At 38.2% G+C, this 22,946-nt stretch overlaps 1 protein-coding gene across 1 annotated transcript; it reads right to left on the reverse strand.

Annotated features, from left to right (window-relative positions):
• Positions 1 to 12,305: 12,305 nt before the first annotated feature.
• LOC138310103 (uncharacterized) lies at positions 12,306 to 20,231 on the reverse strand. The gene is made up of 4 exons (XM_069251237.1): positions 20,072 to 20,231; positions 13,331 to 13,477; positions 13,046 to 13,243; positions 12,306 to 12,866 (listed from the first exon to the last, which is right to left on the reverse strand). The coding sequence occupies exons 1-4, from the start codon at positions 20,229 to 20,231 to the stop codon at positions 12,556 to 12,558; spliced, it is 816 nt and encodes a 271-aa protein (XP_069107338.1). The 3' UTR covers positions 12,306 to 12,555.
• Between the last annotated feature and the right edge of the window lie 2,715 nt (positions 20,232 to 22,946).

Consider the following 22,946-nt stretch of genomic DNA (forward strand, 5'->3'; position numbering starts at 1 on the left):
GCATAGCTTTATCGAGGGATGGAATAGTGTCAAAGCCGAAGGCACTATCCCACCACGATTCAGCTTCAGGAATAATAAAAGTAGATCAATATAGAACATAAGTGAACAGCCTGTCCGCCATCTTGACGACATGGTCGAAGTGCCACGTTATAATGACGCGATGTAATGGTGACGTCACAATACTTTGTTTGTTTGTTTGTTTGTTTAATTTGACGGCCTCCCATGTATGCGGTGTGTTGCGTGTATGTTGTGCGAGGTGAGTGTACTGGGAGACTGCGGTATGTTCGTGTTGTGTCTTCTTGTATAGTGGAACTGTTGCCCTTTTTATAGTGCTATATCACTGAAGCATGCCGCCGAAGACACCAAGCAACACACCCCACCCGGTCAATTATACTGACAACGGGCGAACCAGTCGTCCCACTCCCTGTATGCTGAACGCTAAGCAGGAGCAGAAACTACCACTTTTATAGACTTTGGTGTGTCTCGGCCAGGGGACAGAACCCAGAGCCTTCCTCACAGGGGCGAACGTCACAATACATTCACGTTCAATTCCATGTCACTTCAACAGTTTGTTTGTTTGATTATCTTAACGTTCTATTAACAGCCAGGGTCATGTATGCACAGTCTCCCATGTATGCAGTGAGTAGCGCGAGTGAAGTGTATGTATTGGGAAACTGCGGTATGTTAGTGTTGTATCTTCTTGTATAGTGGAACTATTCCCCTTTTTAAAGTGCCACGACGACACCAACAACACACCCCATTTGGCCAAATTAAGCTGACAACGAGCGCACCAGTCGTCCTACTCCATTTAAGTTGAACTTTAAGCAGGAATAGAAACTACCACTAGACTTTGGTGTGTCTCGGCCAGGGGGCAGAACCCAGGCTTATCTCAAATACCCAGGCACTATTGCAAATAGTACTCATGTGTGTAGCAAATCAAAATCCAGTATTCTATCGCGTGATGTAGTAATTGATAATTATATTTCTTTGCTCAGACTGGCGAAGGTTCGTCAACTTTATACCCTAAACAAGAGGCCCAGAGGGCCTGTATCGCTCACCTGGTTTGTAATACCAAGTAATGTTCTAAATACAGGTTCATTGTTTCTTTTCTGAAGAAATTCGAATATTTACCTCTAATTCTCCTATTGGGCGCCACCGCTCCTGCCCTCTGGGGGATCATAGCCAAAATTTATACAAGTTCTGTTCCCCTTCCCCCCTGGATGTTTGTGGCCAACTTTGGTTACAATCCATGCAGAACTCTAGGACAAGTAGTGATTTAAAGGATTTGCCTCTATTTCCCCTATTGGGCCCCGCCCCTCCTACCCCCAGGGGGTCAGAGCCGAACTTTATACAAGTTCTGTTCCCCTTCCCCCACGGATGTTTGTGGCTAAATTTGGTTACAATCCATGCAGAACTCTAGGACAAGTAGTGATTTAAAGGATTTGCCTCTATTTCCCCTATTGGGCCCCGCCCCTCCTACCCCCAGGGGGTCAGAGCCGAACTTTATACAAGTTCTATGTTCCCCTATACAAGTTCTGTTCCCCTTCCCCCAAGGATATTTGTGGCTAAATTTGGTTACAATCCATACAGAACTCTATGACAAGTAGCGATTTATAGGATTTACCTCTATTTCCCCTATTGGGCCCCGCTCCTCCTGCCCCTGGGGGGTCAGAGCCAAACTTTATACAAGTTCTGTTCCCCTACCCCCAACAATGTTTGTGGCTAAATTTGGTTACAATCCATGCAGAACTCTAGAACAAGTAGTGATTTATAGGATTTACCTCTATTTCCCCTATTGGGCCTCGTCCCTCTTGTCCCTGGGGGGTCAGAGCCAAACTTTATACAAGTTCTGTTCCCCTTCCCCCAAGGATGTTTGTGGCTAAATGTGGTTACAATCCATGCAGAACTCTATGACAAGTAGCGATTTATAGGATTTACCTCTATTTTCCCTATTGGGCCCTGCCCCTCCTGCCCCTGGGGGGTCAGAGCCAAACTTAATAGAAGTTCTGTTCCCCTTCCCCCAACAATGTTTGTGGCTAAATTTGGTAACAATCCATGCATAACTCTAGGACAAGTAGCGATTTATAGGATTTACCGCTATTTCTCCTATACGGCCCGTCCCTCCTACCCCCGGGGGTCAGAGCCAAATTTTATACAAGTTTTGTTCCCCTTTCCCAACGATGTTTGTGGCCAAATTTGGTTACAATCCATGCAGAACTCTAGGACAAGTAGCGATTTATAGGATTTACTTCTATTTCCCGTATTGGGCGCCGCCCCTCCTGTCCTCGGGGTGTCAGAGCCAAAATTTATACAAGTTCTGTTACCCTTCCCCCAAAGATGTTTGTGGCCAAATATGGTTACAATCCATGCTGAACTCTATGACCAGTAGCGATTTAAAGGAAATGTTGACGGACGGACGGACGACGGACGCCGCGCCATTACATAAGCTCACCGGCCCTTCGTGCCAGGTGAGCTAAAAATACTGCCCGGGTCCGGCCCCGGCCCGAATGTCACATTTGGATACAGACATTTGATCTACATGCGAGTCAAACAATAAACGTAGACATCTATGTTGCAATTTGATTATTAAAATTATATTATTTTCTGAATCGTCCTATCAACAGCAAGGATCATGTAAGGACGGCGCTTCCCATGTATGCAGTGTGTAGCGTGTATGTAGAGCACCTGTTTTGGGTGACTACGGTATATTGATATCATGTCTTCTTGTATAGTGGAACTGTTGCACTTTTTATAGTGCTATATCACTAGCTATATCCAAGAAAAGTCGAGATAACTCGTGCCGCAGATTTTATGGTGCTTCCTTGTTTTAAAAAACAATATTTTGTTTGTGAGTCTATCTTCGATAACCCTTGGGCGTGTAACAGCCATAATATCGATGAAATGGCGCGACTTGAGGGACAATTGAATGATGTCTATTTTTTTAAATATAAACTTTATTTAATTAACATCGATTGAGAAACAAGTTATACAACGTATGTAAATCACTCTCGATGTACCGGATGTAAGCGCGCGAGGAGTCTTAGTGTGGGAGGAAACCGGAGTGCCCGGAGAAAACCTACGTGATCGGGCACGTGACCTCTAACTTCGACCACAGGACAAAAGTTTATTGAAATGCCGATTTGACACAACTATTGTCGTTATGAAAATGACAATTTAATAACTGGTTCCGAACGGTGAATATGGCGCCCGTCCGTCATCGCTAATATTTACAAACACAATAAGTGATGCAAATTCTATAATAATTCACTATTAAAGTGAATAGTCGGTCAAAGAAAACCAGTCTAAATGCGTTCCTTGGCCTTCAAAAAGTCCTTACATTAAAAACGGCAGTCCATGTAACGATACATACATGCATTATTGATATACATCATTCTTCTTCATCTTGAAACTTCAGATTACGAGGACAAATGGACAGTTATATATACAATTTATGTACATCACACATTAGGCATGTTGTTACATGAACGAATAACAGAAATGAGAAACCAGCAGCTAAATTCAAACCACAATTTAATTATATATACAATATTGTACAGAGATGGTTTACAATATCTAAAGTAATTTGTGGTGGTACAAGAGTAATACGATGATTTAAAGTGTTACTTATCTGTATGCGAATGTCCTGGTATAATCCTTGATCCTCCCAGGTTTCAAATTAACAATAATCACAAATTCACAAGGAAAATGAATGTCCACAGATGATTTGTAAAGTTCCAGGCAATATGAATAAATCCACACAAAGTGTTGTAATAATCCACAGATAAAGTCACAATAGCTCTCCCAATAGAATCTTATATGGCACTGCACAATTCTTGATATGTCTCATTACAGGTCTCATTACAGTTCTGATTAGCTTTGGACAGTTGGAGTATATATAGCTAAACCCTAATTTAAGAATATTGGAGAACCTTCTACTTCTAGAAATATCTAACTAAAAACAGTAAACAAATAAACACAGAACTTTCTGGAAATAGATCATTCTAGATCTCTACTTATAATCAACATGTTTACAAACATATTTGTTTATACATGATAATATTCTAGAAAGTTCTATAACCTAAATCAATGATATGACCTTTATAGGATGTATTGATAATAAAGCTAAGGGAGTTATCTCCCTTATCTCATAACTACATGTATTTAGTGTCATACATAACACACCCCTCCTTAAAGAAAAGAAAGTTTTCTTGAAAAGGAAACCTTATGACATATCAAGTCATATTTAAATCCTTGATAAAGCATCAGCCAGAATATTGTCTTTCCCTTTGATATGTTTGATGTCAAGATTGTACTCTTGCAAAGAAAAACTCCACCTGAGAATTCTTTGATTTTTGTTTTTCATTTTCCCAATGAATGTCAAAGGGTTGTGGTCGGTGAAGACCAACACAGGCACAGCTGTAGTGCAGAGATACACATCAAATTGGTTTAAGGCCAAAATCAATGCTAAACATTCTTTCTCAATGGTGGAATAATTTCTCTGGTGTTTGTCAAATTTTCTCGAGAAATAACAAATTGGATGGTCAATTTGTTCAGAACCTTCTTGCATCAAAACAGCACCAACACCTACATCGCTGGCATCAACAAACAGTTTAAACTGTTTATTAAAATCTGGAGCAGTCAGAACTGGTGAGTTTGATAGTATGGCTTTCAATTTCTCAAAGGCAGACTTACATTCGTCTGACCAGACAAATTTGACATTTTTCTTTAACAAAGCAGTAAGTGGAGCTGCTATAACAGAGAAATTTTGACAAAATTTTCTGTAATATCCAGCCATACCAAGAAATCTCATCAGCTCTCTCTTGCTTCCAGGAGTTGGAAAATCTATAATTGATTCTACTTTGGCCTGAACAGGTTTAACCTGCCCCTGTCCTACAACATGGCCTAAAAATTCAACAGTTGCATGACAAAATTCACATTTCAATAAGTTTACAGTCAATTTCATGGTAGTGAGTCTTTCGAAGAATTCACGAATCCCGCGTAGATGGTCTTCCCACGTGTCGTGGTAGTTGATGACGTCATCAATGTATCCATCACAGCCTTCCAGGTCTGACATCACGCTGTTAAGAAGACGTTGAAATGTTGCCGGGGCATTCTTCATACCAAACGGCATAACTTTGTACTGGTACAAACCTTGTGAGGTTACAAATGCTTACTTCTTTAGCTCTTTCTGTTAATGGCACCTACCAATACCCTTTCAACAGGTCAAACTTGCTTACGTACTTGGCTTTGCCAACTTTGTCAATACATGAGTCAATCCTTGGAATTGGAAAAGAGTCTGTTTTACTGACAGAGTTTTCTTTTCTGAAGTCAGTACAGAACCGGTATGTCTTATCTGGCTTTGGTACCAGAACACATGGAGAGCTCCATTCACTTTTGCTTGGTTCAATAATATCATTGTCCAACATGTATTGAATTTCTTTCTTTAAATGTTCTTCTTTCAAAGGATTGACACGGTAAGGATGTTGCTTGACAGGTGGCGCATCGCCTACATCCACGTCATGATAGATAGCATCTGTTTTGCCTGGTGTATCCGGAAACAAATGTTTATACTCAAGTATCAAATCTTTCAGTTCATTTCGTTCCTTTTCTGATAGATGACACAGTTTCTTGTCCAAGTTCGCGAGCACATCCGAGTTCCGTAACTTAACACCACAGTCTAAACCTACATCTTGTACACCACCATCTAAGTCTAATTTACAAATATCAGCTGTACTTTCACTTTGTGATGGTACAGAGGCCAAAGTAGCAATAGGTTGAGAGGTCTTGCTCTCTTCTCTATCTTCATATTTCTTAAGCATATTAACATGACATAATTGAGTTTTCTTGCGCCTCCCTGGAGTTTGTATAATGTAGTTAACATCATCGACCTTTTTCTCCACAACATAAGGTCCAAAATATCTAGCTTGCAAAGTCTGACTCGATATTGGTAATAGAGCCAAAATTTTGTCACCTGGATCAAAACTTCTTGCACGGGCATCTTTATCATACCATGTTTTCATTTTGGTTTGAGTAACGGCCAAATTTTCTTTTGCCAGTTCACATGCCCTTGTCAACCTTTGCTTAAAATTAGACACATACTCTAAGAGATTCACTTTAGAATCTTCGTCCAAAATTTTTGTCTTTCAAAATTTTCAAAGGACAGTGTGTCCAAACACAAGTTCAAAGGGACTGAAGCCAAGAGATTCTTGTACAGATTCTCTAACGCCAAACAACAACATGTGTATACCTTCGTCCCAATCTCTTTTGTTTTCAAAACAATAAGATCTCATCATATTCTTCAATGTTTTATGAAAACGTTCTAAAGCACCCTGAGATTGTGGATGATAAGCACTAGACTTATACTGCTTGATCTGGAGCTGGATTGTTGAAAAATACCAGACATGAAATTCGAACCTTGGTCCGATTGGACAGCTTTTGGAAGACCAACCAATGTAAAGAATTTAACCAAAGCCTTGACTATGTTTGGCTTCAGGAAAGCGTGTGGAAGCACACATAATAGTTAAAAGATACTCATTCCCAGACTTAGTTTTGGGTAGAGGACCTACACAGTCTATAATGACTCTACTAAATGGTTCCTCAAATGCTGGAATGGGGTGCAGAGGAGCCACAGGGATTTTCTGATTAGGTTTCCCTACCACCTGACAAGTATGACAAGACCTACAAAAATCAGCCACATCCCGTTTCAACTTGGGCCAAAAGAAGTGATCTAAGATCCTGTTATAAGTCTTGGTCACACCTAAATGCCCTGCCATAGGTACATCATGAGATAAACTCAGAATATCTTGCCTATACCTCGGTGGGACAACTATTTGATTGACAACCTTCCAGTCTTCTTCGGGAGACACATCAGAGGGGGCGCCACTTACGCATCAACACACCTGACCGACGGAAGTAACAAACCGGGACTTTCTCAGCCTCTTCCTCACTCAAAGCCCGATTACACAATAAGGAGAATTCAGGATCTTTTTCCTGTTCTACTATAAGCTCCTCTCGAGACAAAGATGATTTACTCATCATGTCAGCCTAAGAAGTATCCTTGTTAGGAACAACTCTATCACTATCAAAGTCTACAGGATTGCTCAAAAGATCACACTTACCCCCGACATCCTCTATATCATGAGCCAAGAAAGTGTCACCTAACCCTGGACTATAATGATCCTCAACTACTGCAACATCAGAAACCTTCTTACTCATTGAACGAGTTACAGCACAAGAAGGGAAAATACCAGGAAATTCCTGTTGAATAGTCTCAGCATCACCTGTTTTATCAGGAATACTGGACACTAAGGGATCTACCCTAACTTTCTCTCCAGCCAAGTCATTGCCTAAAATGAGCGACACGCCCTCTATGGGAAGTTCCGGTCTAACACCAATGGTGACAGGCCCAGTTACTAAGTCTGACTTTAAATAAACACAATGGAGAGGCACATTAACAAAACCTTACTCTACACCTTGAAGCAAAACACAACTACCACATGAGGTCTCCTCAGACAAAGGCACTACGCCATCTGATATTAAAGAATGAGAAGCCCCAGTATCTCTCAAAATCTTCACAGGTTTCAAGTTGGTGATATCACTAGTAAGTGAAACAAAACCTTCAGAAATGAAGGGAGAGTACTTCTCCAAGACACTATCAGACTCTGAGCTCTTAATCTCAACAGACACTTTAGAATCTTCCACAATATTACTAAGTTTCTGACTAGGCTTTGACATAGCTAACACAGAAGGAACTGACTGTTTACGCCTTTGCTCCTTACGCTGGAGAGAATAACATTCAGACATAGTATGCCCTACTTTCTTGCAGTAATTACAAACAGGACCAGAAGGAGACCCCACACCTGCCCTATGATCTGTTTTAGAATCAGACTTAGTCTTATCACCTACATTAGGTTTGTCGTTAGAAGGGCCTCTAAAGGTTGGGTTCCTAGGCTGACCAAATTTACTAGTACCTGTGGTACTGTTTTTGTCTTGAGAACTGTTTTTAACAAATGAGCCTTTGTGGGTGAGAGCGTAATCATCAGCCATTGTAGCTGCTTCACTAAGTGTTTCAACCTTTCTCTCATCTAAATGAGTTTTTATGTTGATGTGGACACAACGTTTAAACTCCTCTATCAACAATAATTGTCTCAATTTACCGAAATCCTCATCAATTTCTTTAGAATCACACCACCTATTAAATAATTGTTCTTTTTCTCTGGCAAATTCTACATGAGTTTGTTCATCACTCTTTCTCGAGTTTCGAAATTTCTGGCGGTAAGCCTCAGGAACTAACTCATAACCTTTCAAAATAGCTTTCTTGACTACTTGGTAATTTGAAATCTCATCTACAGATAAAGAAGGCTAAATGTCTCTAGCTTTACCAATCAAGACACTTTGAAGAAGCGTTGTAAGCTTATCTTCAGGCCATTTCATACTATCAGCTATTTTTCTCAAAATGCAAAAAATACTTGTCAACTTCTTTCTCTTGAAAAGGAGGAACTAACCTTATGTTTTCTAACATCAAAACCTCTGTTTCCTTGTAAACCCCTAAAAGATGGATTACTTGAACTGTCCTGAGAAGCTAACTCTAATTCTTTAATTCTAAGTTCTGTTTCAGCTTGAATTTTCTGCTTCTCTAGCTCTAACATCTGATCTCTCTCTTTTTCTTTTAATTCTCTTTCAATTTCTTTTTCTTTTAATTCTCTTTCAATTTCTTTTTCTCTTAACTCCTTTTCTATTTCTCTTTCTCTCATTTCTTTCTCTATTTGTTTCATTTTCATTTCATGTTCAAGTTCCATTTGTCTAATTTGAATTTCTGAACTGACTGTTTCCTCTGTACTATCTAATGCACTTGAGTCAAATTTGCCATTGTCAACAAAATATCTTATAATTACATTCCTAATTTCAGCTTTCCTCAAATTAGTTTTGATAGTTAGGCCTAAATGTTTACCCAATAACAGTAAATCCTTCTTACTAACTTGCAAAAGAACTTCCAGGGATGGCGCTTTAACAAACTGTTCTACCTGCATAGAAGTCATGTCTATCTAGCTGTTGGTTTCAAATGTAAACTCAAAGTTTGTACACAAATTTTGAAAATTCTTAATTAATTTTTCAAAGTTAGATTTCACAAATTAAATATCGATCTCGGACACGAGCCCCCATTTCCTGTTACATGAACGAATAACAGAAATGAGAAACCAGCAGCTAAATTCAAAACACAATTTAATTATATATACAATATTGTACAGAGATGGTTTACAATATCTAAAGTAATTTGTGGTGGTACAAGAGTAATACGATGATTTAAAGTGTTACTCATCTGTATGCGAATGTCCTGGTATAATCCTTGATCCTCCCAGGTTTCAAATTAACAATAATCACAAATCCACAAGGAAAATGAATGTCCACAGATGATTTGTAAAGTTCCAGGCAATATGAATAAATCCACACAAAGTGTTGTAATAATCCACAGATAAAGTCACAATAGCTCTCCCAATAGAATCTTATATGGCACTGCACAATTCTTGATATGTCTCATTACAGGTCTCATTACAGTTCTGATTAGCTTTGGACAGTTGGAGTATATATAGCTAAACCCTAATTCAAAAATATTGGAGAACCTTCTACTTCTAGAAATATCTAACTAAAAACAGTAAACAAATAAACACAGAACTTTCTGGAAATAGATCATTCTAGATCTCTATTTATAATCAACATGTTTACAAACATATTTGTTTATACATGATTCTAGAAAGTTCTATAACCTAAATCAATATGACCTTTATAGGATGTATTGATAATAAAGCTAAGGGAGTTATCTCCCTTATCTCATAACTACATGTATTTAGTGTCATACATAACAATGTAAATGTGCGAATTGCATATAACTGTATTTGATCATAACCATTATAATACATTAATGAAATTTTCTGGAGTACTGGCAAACATTTCAAGGCTTCAAGAAAATAGAAAAAAAAACACAAGAGAGTACTTCAGCTTAATTAATCAATATCAATTTATTTCTGTTTTTTTATCATCAAATATTACAGTCTTAAAACAAAGTATGTCTTATACGAGTTTTTTTCCCAATAAGAATCCATTTAAATTTTAATTCATATCTATAAAATCAAATTTTGAATGTATAAAAGTTGATATTTCTATTACAAGCTGCAGGAAACATGTCATTAGAAACAAAACAACATGTAATAGATAATTTATACATCTGAATATACGACATGAATGTAAAAAATTATATCACAAATTTACATTATAAATGGTGTTTAAAAAATGCTGCTTCATCAGGTGGCACAGGGCAATACACCCTTCCAGCGTGGTATTTTGTAACGCGACATTTGTGTTTTACCAAGTGGCACAGGGCAATACACCCTTCCAGCGTGGTATTTTGTAACGCGACATTGGTGTGTTTTACCAAGTGGCACAGGGCAATACACCCTTCCAGCGTGGTATTTTGTAACGCGACATTTGTGTTTTACCAAGTGGCACAGGGCAATACACCCTTACAGCCTGGTATTTTGTAACGCGACATTTGTGTTTTACCAAGTGGCACAGGGCGATACACCCTTCCAGCGTGGTATTTTGTAACGCGACATTTGTGTTTTACCAAGTGGCACAGGGCGATACACCCTTCCAGCGTGGTATTTTGTAACGCGATATTTGTGTTTTACCAAGTGGCACAGGGCGATACACCCTTCCAGCGTGGTTTTTGTGTAAAGCGACATTTGTGTTTTACCAAGTAGCACAAGGCGATAATCCTTCCAGCGTGGTATTTTGCAACGCGTCATTTGTGTATTACCAAGTGGCACAGGGCGATACACCCTTCCAACGTGGTATTTTGTAATTGCAACATTTGTGCTTTACCCAGTGGCACAAGGCAAAATATCAATCATATTTTACACTCTTTAAATACAATATATTATACAAGCTCACTTCAAGCAATGTACACTTCAAACAAGAGGCCCAGAGGGCCTGTATCGCTCACCTGGTTTGTAATGCCAAGTAATGTTCTAAATACAGGTTCATTGTTTCTTTTCTGAAGGAATTCGAATATTTACCTCTAATTCCCCTACAGGGCCCTACCCATCCTGCCCCCTGGGGGTCAGAGCCAACATTTATACAAGTTCTGTTTCCCTTCCCCCATGGATGTTTGTGGCCAAATTTGGTCACAATCCATGCAGAACTCTAGGACAGGTAGCAATTTATAGGATTTACCTCTATTTCCCCTATTGGGCCCCACCCCTCTTGCCCCAGGGTGGTCAGACGACGGACACCGGACGACGCGCCTTGACATAAGATCACCGGCCCTTCGGACCAGGTGAGCTAAAGATACAAGAGGCCCAGAGGGCCTGTATCGCTCACCTGTTTTTTTGTTAGTAATTATCACAAGACTCTGACAATTAGAAAAATAATCAAAATTGACTCCCAAAGTTTTATTTTGAATCACAACCATACAATGATGCTATTGATACCATACAAATATGCTATCCAATACACAGGTTCAGAGACAAAGTAATTTATATGAAAGTAGTAGCCTAATTGACCTTTTTGACCTCGCATCTATTGCCGTCTAAGGCCCCGGGGGTCAGCCCTATCATTTGTACAATTTCAAATCCCAACCATATAAGGATGCTACCATTGCATTATAAGTGCTCATCCATTCTTAGTTGCAGAGAAGAAGTCATTTATATGGAAATAGCTAAATTAACCCCTTTTGACCCCACCCTTCAGGCCCCTGGGGGTCAGCCCCATCATTTGCAAAATTTTGAATCCAAACCCTATAAGGATGTAACCATTGCATTATGAGCGTAATCCCATGTTAAGTTGCAGAGGAAAAGTCATTTAGATGGAAATTGACCACTTTTGACCCCGCCCCTCAGGCCCCCGGGGGTCAGCCCTATCATTTGCACATTTTGGAATCCCCACCCTATAAGGATGCTACCATTGCATTATGGGTGCTATACCATGCTTGGTTTCAGAAAAGAAGTCGTTTATATGGAAATAGCCAAATTGACCCCTTTTGACCCCGCCCCTCAGGCCCCCGGGGGTCAGCCCCATCATTTGTACAATTTTGAATCCCCACCCTATAAGGATGCTACCATTGCATTATGGGTGCTATCCCATGCTTGGTTTCAGAGAAGAAGTCGTTTATACGGAAATAGCTAAATTAACCCCTTTTGGCCCCGTCCCTCAGGCCCCCGGGGGATCAGCCCCATTATTTGTACAATTTTCAGTTAGTACTCTATACTAACGCTGCCAGTCAAATTTTGTTGAAATCAAACCAGCGGTTATGGAGAAGAAGTCGATTGTTGACGGACGCCGGACGCTGCGGTATCCCATAAGCTCACCTCGGTCCTTCGGACCAGGTGAGCTAATAATAGATTGAGACACATCTTACCATGCACATGGTGTTTAATCTCAGTGTACAATTCCAAATATGTGAATTATATGTTTGTTTTTTATGCTGCTTTTTCTAGAACACTGCTGGATTCATCTTGATACAAATCAGGAAAAGACATGGATGAAACAAAAGAATCTCTATTAAAACATTAATTGTATTTCTATTGACCTATTGGTATTAGGGAGGGAACCAAGATGTGCATTGTACCGCTCAAAACTAAAAAGCCAAAATGAGTAAACTGGCCCATAATCTCGAAAACAGCTTGCCAAATGCATATGCATATTTGGTGTTACATACTGCTTGCCATGTTCTGCCTCAAATTCCTTACAGAACTTAAATATGTGCAATTCAAATTCCATAATGTCTACTTCAGTAATGTATTTTGATGTTATTGCTCTGCTAGCCAAAACAAAATGCCTCAATATTTCTAAATGTTTGCTTGGAAGAATACCTTTCAATGCATAAATGGAAAAAAACGTTAGTCCAATTCATCCATTGTTCTGCAGTAAAACGTTAGTCCAATTCATCCATTGTTCTGCAGTAAAACGTTAGTCCAATCCATCCATTGTTCTGCAGTAAAACGTTAGTCCAATTCATCCATTGTTCTGCAGTAAAACGTTAGTCCAATTCATCCATTGTTCTGCAGTAAAACGTTAGTCCAATTCATCCATTGTTCTGCAGTAAAACCTCCAAAGGATGAAGCAATCTTCCTCGGAATAGCTCCAACATTACATGCAACATCTACTTCATCAACTTTTGCCTGTATATCTTTTGAGTGATCAACTTTCAAAACATTGAGGTCCATCCAAATTTTTATCATTTTCTTTGCTGTTCATTGGAACAAATTGTGCATAGGATCTACAACAGACATTCTAATTGGGTCAAAGTATATCAATGCACAAATCTTAGATTTACGAATACCAAAGTCGCTTTCCAGTTCTTGTAACCGAGTCTGAGTTCTTGCAGTACCTAACTGTTCTGTCACAATTCTGTGATGTTCCAAAGAACGTCTTGGCCAGTTTTCTACATCAAATCCACTGTAATCTGTGTGTCCTACTCCACCTGTACATTTAGAACAACCAAATTTAGCATTGTGGCCTAAAAATCCACACAATTTCCTTGTTGCACGAATGTCACATCCAACACACAAGAAAGCAAATTTAAAAATATTGGCCTTTTTCTTGCTATTGGAAGATGTCATCCAAAAACCATTATCCCAAGCAATTTTCATCTCATTTACTAAAGGTTCTAAAAAGGAATTCATGCTAGGTTCCCCATTCAGATCTGGTATAATGCTAATAAGGATAACATTTTTCAGTTTAAACCTTTCTGTTCTTGGCAAGTTCATGATAACAGCATATAAAACTCCTTCAGAATAACGTACATGATCAAATGGTTGGAACCAATCCAAATTTAGCATAAGTCCAAAGATGCTTAAGTTGTGACACAATAGGCTTTGTCAAGTGTTTAACAGTTAAGAATCTTATCCAGAGAGTTGAGATCTCCTGCCTCATCCTCTTTAGGCCTCACCACAAAAGAAGGTGAAGGGTTCTTTTAATTCACTTACTCTATGTGAGCACGTGCATTAATTTCGTATAGCGATAGAAAAGTCTCACACAGGTAAAAGTGTAGATTTTCCTGTCCTGACTGCGGGTAAGAGAAAAAAAAATCCCAATGTGTGACTGTTATTTATCTCATTAGTTTAAAACAAAAATCTTGTCTTTTCAAAATTTGAAAATTTACTAACTCGAGTTTGATGAATATGATAAACAAGTCAAGTCACCTCCATGTAACATATATAAATATATATTGTGTTCTGTATAAATAGTTGATTTGTTGATATTTTGTTGCATTTTTTAACAGAAAATGACATCCAGAATAGCTGCGTTAAATGAAAAGAGGGGCTATTCTGAAGAGAAGAAGAAAAAAGTGAGGGAGGCATTGCGTGTGGACATGATGTCTTCAGAAGAAAACATTTCGGGGGATGAGGCATGCTTCCTGGTCAAGGACATCCCCTGGAGGTCAGAGGAGTCTTCTTCGATTCTGAAAGAACTTGATAAGAAAACAGCAAAAATGCAGACACCAAAGTCAAGGAGGCTTTATGTAAAACGCATCAAAGGAACATTAGTAACAACACGCCCAAAGCCAAATTTGGCAACAAATGTTTAATGGGCTCTTAAGTAATTGTTTTAATGTTATATATGTTGTTACTGTTCAAAATTTACTACCTACAGCTGGTGGGTTTTTTTCATCAGAAATCTGTTGACATAGATCTGAAAGTCTTGATACATGATGCAATCATCCTTGATAATACATGGGTTACTATCACTGTCGTTATATCCACCGGTGGGATATGTCATACCACAATTTAAGGCAACACAAGACACAGGTAATTTGGTCCTTCAATGTACATAACAAAATCAATGTGGTTGACTGTGATCTTCAAAGGAAGTCTCTACAGGCCTGTGATTGGATTTTGTTTTCTAATTAACTGCCTCCAGTTTTACTAAGATATAGTCCATTGGTGGATATAACATCAGTGATAGTAACCCATGGAGTATCGAGGATGTGATGCAATAAGCTGTAAAGATCATATAATGTCAGAGAAAACAAATATGCAAGTTGCTTTATAAGCGTAAGTAACACCACAGTTATAATTTTTTGTATGAAAACCCTTGTTTCTATTATTTTCTAAATGTTTAAATGGGAAAAATATACAATTACTGGTAGTTTTAATTCACTTTCAGCTCTTGTTTGAACTTTTGAAATTAAAAGCTATGCACTAATTAATAATGCAGTAATATTGGCAACTTCTGTTACTAGGAAATAGTAACTTTATAGTGACTATAGATATTGATGACATAACAAAAGTTCTTTGGAAGTTGTTTCTATTGGTGTAATTAATCATCTCTAATCTTCAATATCACTCCTTAAACTTCTGATACATTTTTATAGTTACCAGTGAGTTTTTTGATTTTATGAAATTAAGCTGAAAAAAAGATTTAGCTATTGATGAATTTGTGGTTTGAAATCCTTATTTCCATGGTAGATTTATTTTCCATTATAAGATTTATTTTCCATTATAAGTGATTCTGATAAATTCTTTTAGTCTAAACTCGACAGAAAATTTAATCCCCCAAAACATTGTTATAAACATGAAAATCTCAGCAATTACATGATTTTGTGAAATAGAGGTGTTTTTTTAAAGTAATAAGTAGAAGTAGAATTATATACCTCTCATTTCTCACTTTTTGTGTGTATGTATATAAGTACATGTATAGGTTTACATGTTGGAGTATATTTTTAAAACATATTGCTGTTTGCGTGCAGAGCAATTTCTGCAATATATGAGGTAATCTTGGAAACAAAGGAAATCTTCTTAAGTGAGGTTTTAATTGTTCTTTAAACATTTTATTTTATTATTGTTACAGGTGACTTTGAAGATTATAATCTAATCTTAATGATACTGGGTATAAACCAGTTGAAATGTTGATTGATCCAGAGGCTTGTATAAGAATGAGAAAAGTATCTGCCATGGTATTTTGTTATGGCATTGCAATATGAGAATGAAGAAATAAGTCTATTTTTTAATTAAATATACCATATTTAAAAAAATCGCTGGGTAATGCCTGACCAAGAAAATATCTGAAAACCTTGGATTTTTTTTTGTGATTTCTTGTTAGAAGACATTGAATCTTTAGTAATATTGACTTGTTCCAGATTTCCAATTCTTGTAATATATAGAACATTAGGTCCTCATTGGGCTTGTAGTTTACAAAACTTTAACATAAGATAATAATATTGAATGGTTTTGTTCCTTTTTGACATTCATTTGTTATTGAAATAGTAATACCAACAGTTAACAACCGTCTCTCACGTTTGAACTATTTTACTCTTTGAGTTTTGCCTTTTGTTAAGAATATATTGAAAATAAACATACACTTCTATTTTAATAAGTTAACATGTATTTGTGTTTTTATTCCTTTCGTCTTTCGAGTGGGTATTGCTAAAGTCATCAAATATCAGGTATATCATTTCAAAAAGCTTATTCAAGCTATATCAATTAATTCAACCTAAGCAACAATTTATTATTGTATTTTAAGTTTAAAAGAGTAAAAAACATTAAGCTTTGAATCAAATAGAGTTTAATGCAGGTTTATACTTGATATTTCAAATATAATAGGATAAAAATGTTAGTTTAAATGCAATTAAATCACTGATCTAATTGCATTTATACTTTTAAGTTTAAACTAGTATAAATGAGATTAAGTTAGCATTTAAACTCCATATTTAATTGCATATAAAGTTCAGTTTATATGCAAGTAAACGCTGAAGTTTACTGGAAGATTAAACTTGAATTATATGTAATTTATTCTTGAAGTATAATTGCCAAAATTATGCAAATTATTCCTTCAACTTTACATATAATTGACAAATAAATTGCAAATAATTGTCAATTAAGCGCATATTTTCATGCAGTGTAAATGAACTGTATTGCATTTCATAATCCGCATTAAAAAACTAAGTTTTACCGTTTGAAGAAGTATTTGTCATTCATGTTTCGTCGTCTGTTGACATAGGTATAGATGGTATAAATTAAGGCTGATGGGATACATACGAAGTGGCTACATATGGTAATACTGATGGCTGATGGGATACATACAAAGTGGGTACAGATGGTAATAATGAAGGCTGATGGGATACAATGATTTGTTTGTTTGTTTGATTAATTAACGTCCTATTAACAGCTATGGTCATGTAAGGACGGCCTCCCATATATGCGGTGTGTTGCGTGTATGTTGTGCGAGGTGCGTGTTTTGGGAGACTGCGGTATATTTATGTTGTGTCTTCTTGTATAGTGGAACTGTTGCCCTTTTTATAGTGCTATATCACTGAAGCATGCCGCCGAAGACACCAAGCAACACACTCCACCCGGTCACATTATACTGACAACGGGCGAACCAGTCGTCCCACTCCCTGTGTGCTGAGCGCTAAGCAGGAGCAGAAACTACCACTTTTACAGACTTTGGTGTGTCTCGGCCAGGGGACAGAACCCAGAGCCTTCCTCACAGGGGCGAACGCTCAACTCAAGGCCAAAAGTGAGGTGGTGCCAAGGGAGGCATTAGGAAGGATAAAGTCAGTTAGGAAGAATGGAAAAGATAAGATCCTAAATTTAGTCGCCTTTTACGATCATGCAATAGGGGCAGCAGGTACAATTCTAACGCCCTACCTGCAGGGGCTTCTTATCAATACATGTATTATTTTATCAATATTTGATTTGTTTTTACCAAATTTATCTTTTGATCATATTATAACCTGCTGTGATGAGGATTCTGATATGGAATTGCAAGACATTGAAATGCGTTCAGTAGATCATTTGAATGTAGAGCTTTCAAATACAAAGGGATATGGACCCAGAGCTTCCAATGGATCGAATGTAGCAAAGCTTCATGAAGAGAGACCAAACTTTAATGATCAGGTATCAAACAGAAATGGACGGGAAGTTTCCGATTGTTCGTATGTTTGTTTTTTGTTTGTTTGTACAAGTTTTACGGCCCAGCGACAACTGAAGTCATTTAGTGCTAAACTACAGGGCAGGCATAAGTACCAGGATGTAAACGAGGACTGTATCTAAAAGATCAAGTTAAGAAAAAGGCAAGCAAAAACTAAAAAAATTGTTTATGTTGATTTAATAAAAAGAAGTACATGGATAAAATAGTTTTGGCTAAAACACATGAGAAAACTCATGCAAAATGTTGACGAAACGATGAGTGTTGTGTTGATCTGAATATCAGATGAGATGAGAAAACGTTCAAATTTTGTTAAAAATGACGATCTCTTTGAGATAATTGAAACAAAGTGTACATGTCGGAGACATCATAGTACTTATCTCGTATGTGTTTAAAATCAATACAATGCAATAAAACATACTCCAGTGTGAGAGGAGAATCACATGCATGGCATGTAGGAGGATCCTCCCCTCTCAATAGATAGGAATGTGTAAAATATGTGTGTCCAGTTCGGAGCCGAGAGAGAACAACTTCCTCTCTGCGGTCTCTCTGACTGGACATATTGGGATTAAGTGTAGGTTGTATTTTAAACAGTTTATTGTTTGTTTTGGTAGACCACCTTTGTTGCCAATGGTGTTTAATGGCTGACTGAATGTAAGGTTTGATGTCGGTGTATGGTAGTTTCAAATGTGTTTGTGCTAGGCGAAGAGCAGTTTTAGCTGCTTTATCAGCCTTTTCATTTCCCTTTATACCCAAATGGCTCGGAATCCAGAGATAAGTAATTTGAGTTTTAGAAGACATTCGAAATGTTCGGATCAAAAGATTTTGGATTAATGTGTTTCTAGGGGTTCTTGATTTCAAAGCCTGAAGAACTGAAAGAGAGTCGGAACAGATGATTGCCTTTTCAATGCGGTGTTCTTCGATATGGTCAAGTGCCAGACCGATAGCACATGCTTCCGCAGAGAAAACGGAGGCAACACCCGGGAGTCGGATAGAGGAGCAATGATTAGATGTATAGCATGCTGCCGCAACATTAACACCATCTTTTGAGCCGGCAGTTGTAGATCTGAACATGTCAGGGAAAGCCCTAATGCACTCCCGAAAGGTGGATTTGTGTTCTTCGGGTAATGCACTGGATTTCGCCCTCTCATGTAGAGATAAATTGATATCAGGTGTTTGAATGAGCCATGGTGGTACATCCGATACGGTGTACTCGTCAATGGTGTCGAAATTTATATTTAGTTCCAGCAAAAATTTTGAAATTCTGATGCCAAATGTTGGTATGAGCTTTTGATATTGTGTAAATATTTCTTGATATTGTGGATTGAATACAAGGTTAAATGCGAGATTTTTGGGGTTGGATTTCGGTTGAGCAGCATACTGTATGGATAATTTCTTTCGTCGATCGTCTAGAGATGGCTCATTATCTTCCACATGGAGACTCTTCACAGGTGTTGTTCGAAAAGCTCCATGTGCGAGACGCAGTCCCTGATTCTGTATAGGGTCAAGCATCTGTAGATAGGAATTGCGAGCCGATCCACAGACAATAGATCCGTAGTCAAGTTTTGATCTAATAAGTGCCCGATAGATACGTAGAAGAATTTCACGATCTGCACCCCAATCAGAATGGGAAAGAACTCGTAGAATGTTCAGCGCCTTCGAGCACTTATCCTTCAGATGTTTGATATGTGGAACAAAGGACAGTTTCGAATCAAATATTAGTCCAAGAAATTTAGTTTGTTCAACTACTGGAATTTTAATTCCATTGAGAGTGAGGTCAGGATCATTGTGTGGTTTTCGTTTTTGACAAAAGTGCATACACACAGTTTTTGATCTTGAAAATCTAAAGCCATTTTCGTCAGCCCAATTTTGTAATTTGCCTAAACATTGTTGTAGTTGTCGTTCTATAGTGTGCATGTTTTTGATCTGTTACAGATCAAGAAATCATTCACAAATAGAGACCCTTCCGTAGATTGGCCAAGACATTTAGTTATGCTGTTAATTTTTAAGCCAAAAAGTGTGACGGACAGGATACCACCCTGAGGGACGCCCATCTCCTGTGTTTCTGTTTCTGAATAAGTTGACCCCGTTCGAATTTTGAAATGCCTGTCAGATATAAAATTTGAATTAAACTTGGGCAAATTACCACGTATACCGATATCATGGAGATCGTTCATGATTCCATATTGCCAAGTTGTGTTGTATGCCTTTTCAAGGTCAACGGATACCGCCACAAGATGTTCTTTCTTGGCAAATGCTTCTCGTATAAATGTTTCTAGTCTAACTAAGTGGTCTACCGTTCCCATGCGGTTTCTAAAGCCGTTTGCAAAGGACTTAAAATATCGTTTGATTCCAGGAACCAAACTGATATAGTATTTACCATATGTTCTAGAGGTTTACCAATACAACTCGTCAATGAAATAGGACGATAGGTATTGGCATCAGTAGCATCTTTCCCGTATTTCGGAAGGGGTTTAATAGTAGATTCCTTCCTAGACTCGGGAATTTTGCCAGAAGAGTAAACTTGGTTAAATATAGTTAAAAGACATTTTAGTGAAGAGTCTGGTAATTGTTTTAAAAACATATATGGAATTTCGTCTGGTCCAGCTGCCGAGTCCTTTGATTTCTCAAGGGACTCGAGCAATTCTGGTATCTCGAAAGGCCTATCGTAACTTTCACTATTGGAGGATTTAAAATTGAGACGTCTCTTTTCCCTTCCTTTTTTAAATTAAAAAAAAAATTTGAATGATTTTTGACGGATGAATTTTTAGCAAAATTTTTGGCAAAGGCGTCAGCTATTTCGGATTTTTAAGAAAATATTTTATTTTTGTTAATGAGGTGTATTTCGTCATATTCAGTGGTAATTATTTGTGTAGGAATAAAGTTAACGATATTCTCGAGGACGTAATTGACAGTTCGTTACGTTTTCGTAGTAATACCAATGATTTTGATGACCTAATTTTCTATATGTGGAACCTACCCATTAAGATGTTGACGCGGCATTCAGCAGAATAGCCGAGACTCTAAAGGACAAATGCATCGGAAATAGTTAGGCACCTGGGTATATTGCCGGATTTGCAGCGCCTCAGAGGTCGATATGAATACTTGTTTGTTTGTTTGAGTTTTACGGCCCATCGACAACTAAGGTCATTTAGGGCCAAACTACAAGTCATGCATTAATATCAGTATAAAAGTTCAGGGTAAGAAAAAGCATGTAAGGACTAAAACACAGATTGTAAACGTTTATTTGATAAAAGAGTTTTGCATGGGATAAAATAAATTTGGCTAAAACACATGAGAAAACTCATGCACAATGTTGATGAAACGATGAAATGTTGAGTTGATACGATGTATGATGAGAAAACGTTCATATTTTGCTTAAAATACCGATCTCTTTGAGATAATTGAAAATACGATTATGTCTCACGGCATGAAACAAAGTGTACATGTCGGAGACATCGTAGTATTTATCTCGTATGTGTTTAAAATCAATACAATGCAATAAAATATGCTCCACTGTGAGAGGAGAATCACATGCATGGCATGTAGGAGGATCCTCCCCTCTCAATAGATAGGAATGTGTAAAATATGTGTGTCCAGTTCGGAGCCGAGAGAGAACAACTTCCTCTCTGCGGTCTCTCCGACTGGACAGTTTAGGATTAAGTGTAGGTTGAATTTTAAACAGTTTATTGTTTGTTTCGGTAGACCACCTTTGTTGCCAATGGTGTTTGATGGCTGACTGAATTGAAGGTTTGATGTCGGTGTATGGTAGTTTCAAATCGGTTTGTGCTAGGCGAAGAGCAGTCTTAGCTGCTTTATCAGCCTGTTCATTCCCCTTTATACCCACATGACTGGGAATCCAGAGATAAGTAATTTGAGTTTTAGAAGATAATCGAAATGTTCGGATTAAAAGATTTTGGATTAGAGTATTTCTAGGGCTTCTTGATTTCAAAGCCTGAAGAACCGAAAGAGAGTCTGAACAGATGATTGCCTTTTCAATGCGGTGTTCTTCGATGTGGTCAAGCGCCAGACCGATAGCACATGCTTCCGCAGAGAAAATGGAGGCAACATCTGGAAGTCGGATAGAGGAGCAGTGATTAGACGTACAGCATGCTGCCGCAACATTATCACCATCTTTTGATCCGTCAGTGTAGATCTGAACATGGTCAGGGAAAGCCCTAATGCACTCCCGAAAGGAGGATTTGTGTTCTTCGGGTAATGCACTGGACTTTGCCCTCTCATGCAAAGATAAATTGATATCAGGTGTTTGAATGAGCCATGGTGGTACATCCGATATGGTGTACTCGTCAATGGCGTCGAAATTTATATTTAGTTCCTGCAAAAAATTTGAAATTCTGATGCCAAATGTTGGTATGAGCTTTTGATTTTGTCTGAATATGTCCTGGTGTTGTTTTGTTTGTTTGTTTGTTTTATTAACGTCCTATTAACAGCTATGGTCATGTAAGGACGGCCTCCCATGTATGCGTAGTGTTGCGTGTATGTTGTGCGAGGTGCGTGTTTTGGGAGACTGCGGTACATCCGTGTTGTGTCTTCTTGTATAGTGGAACTATTGCCCTTTTTATAGTGCTATATCACTGAAGCATGCTGCCGAAGACACCAAGCAACACACCCCACCCGGTCACATTATACTGACAACGGGCGAACCAGTCGTCCCACTCCCTGTATGCTGAGCGCTAAGCAGGAGCAGAAACTACCACTTTTATAGACTTTGGTGTGTCTCGGCCAGGGGACAGAACCCAGAGCCTTCCTCACAGGGGCGAACGCTCAACTCAAGGCCAAAAGTGAGGCGATGCCAAGGGAGGCATTAGGAAAGATAAAGTCATTTAGGAAGAAGAGAAAAGATAAGATCCTAAATTTAGTCGCCTTTTACGATCATGCAATAGGGGCAGCAGGTACAATTCTAACGCCCTACCTGCAGGGCCATCCTGGTGTTGTGGATTAAATACAAGATCGAATGCGGGGTTTTTGGGATTGGATTTCAGTTGGGCAGCATACTGTAA

Source organism: Argopecten irradians, chromosome 16 (assembly GCF_041381155.1).
Source record: "Argopecten irradians isolate NY chromosome 16, Ai_NY, whole genome shotgun sequence".
NCBI lineage: Eukaryota > Metazoa > Mollusca > Bivalvia > Pectinida > Pectinidae > Argopecten > Argopecten irradians.

Bases quoted from the DNA above. Each gene is read 5' to 3' on its own strand.
- LOC138310103 (XM_069251237.1), bottom strand. From the start codon at position 20,231: ATGGGAACGGTAGACCACTTAGTTAGACTAGAAACATTTATACGAGAA. The intron at 13,244-13,330 runs GTAAATCTAAGA...TCCAATGAACAG, and splicing joins GGAAAGCGACTTTGGTATTC to CAAAGAAAATGATAAAAATT. The intron at 12,867-13,045 runs GAATTGGACTAA...ATGCATTGAAAG, and splicing joins TTTACTGCAGAACAATGGAT to GTATTCTTCCAAGCAAACAT.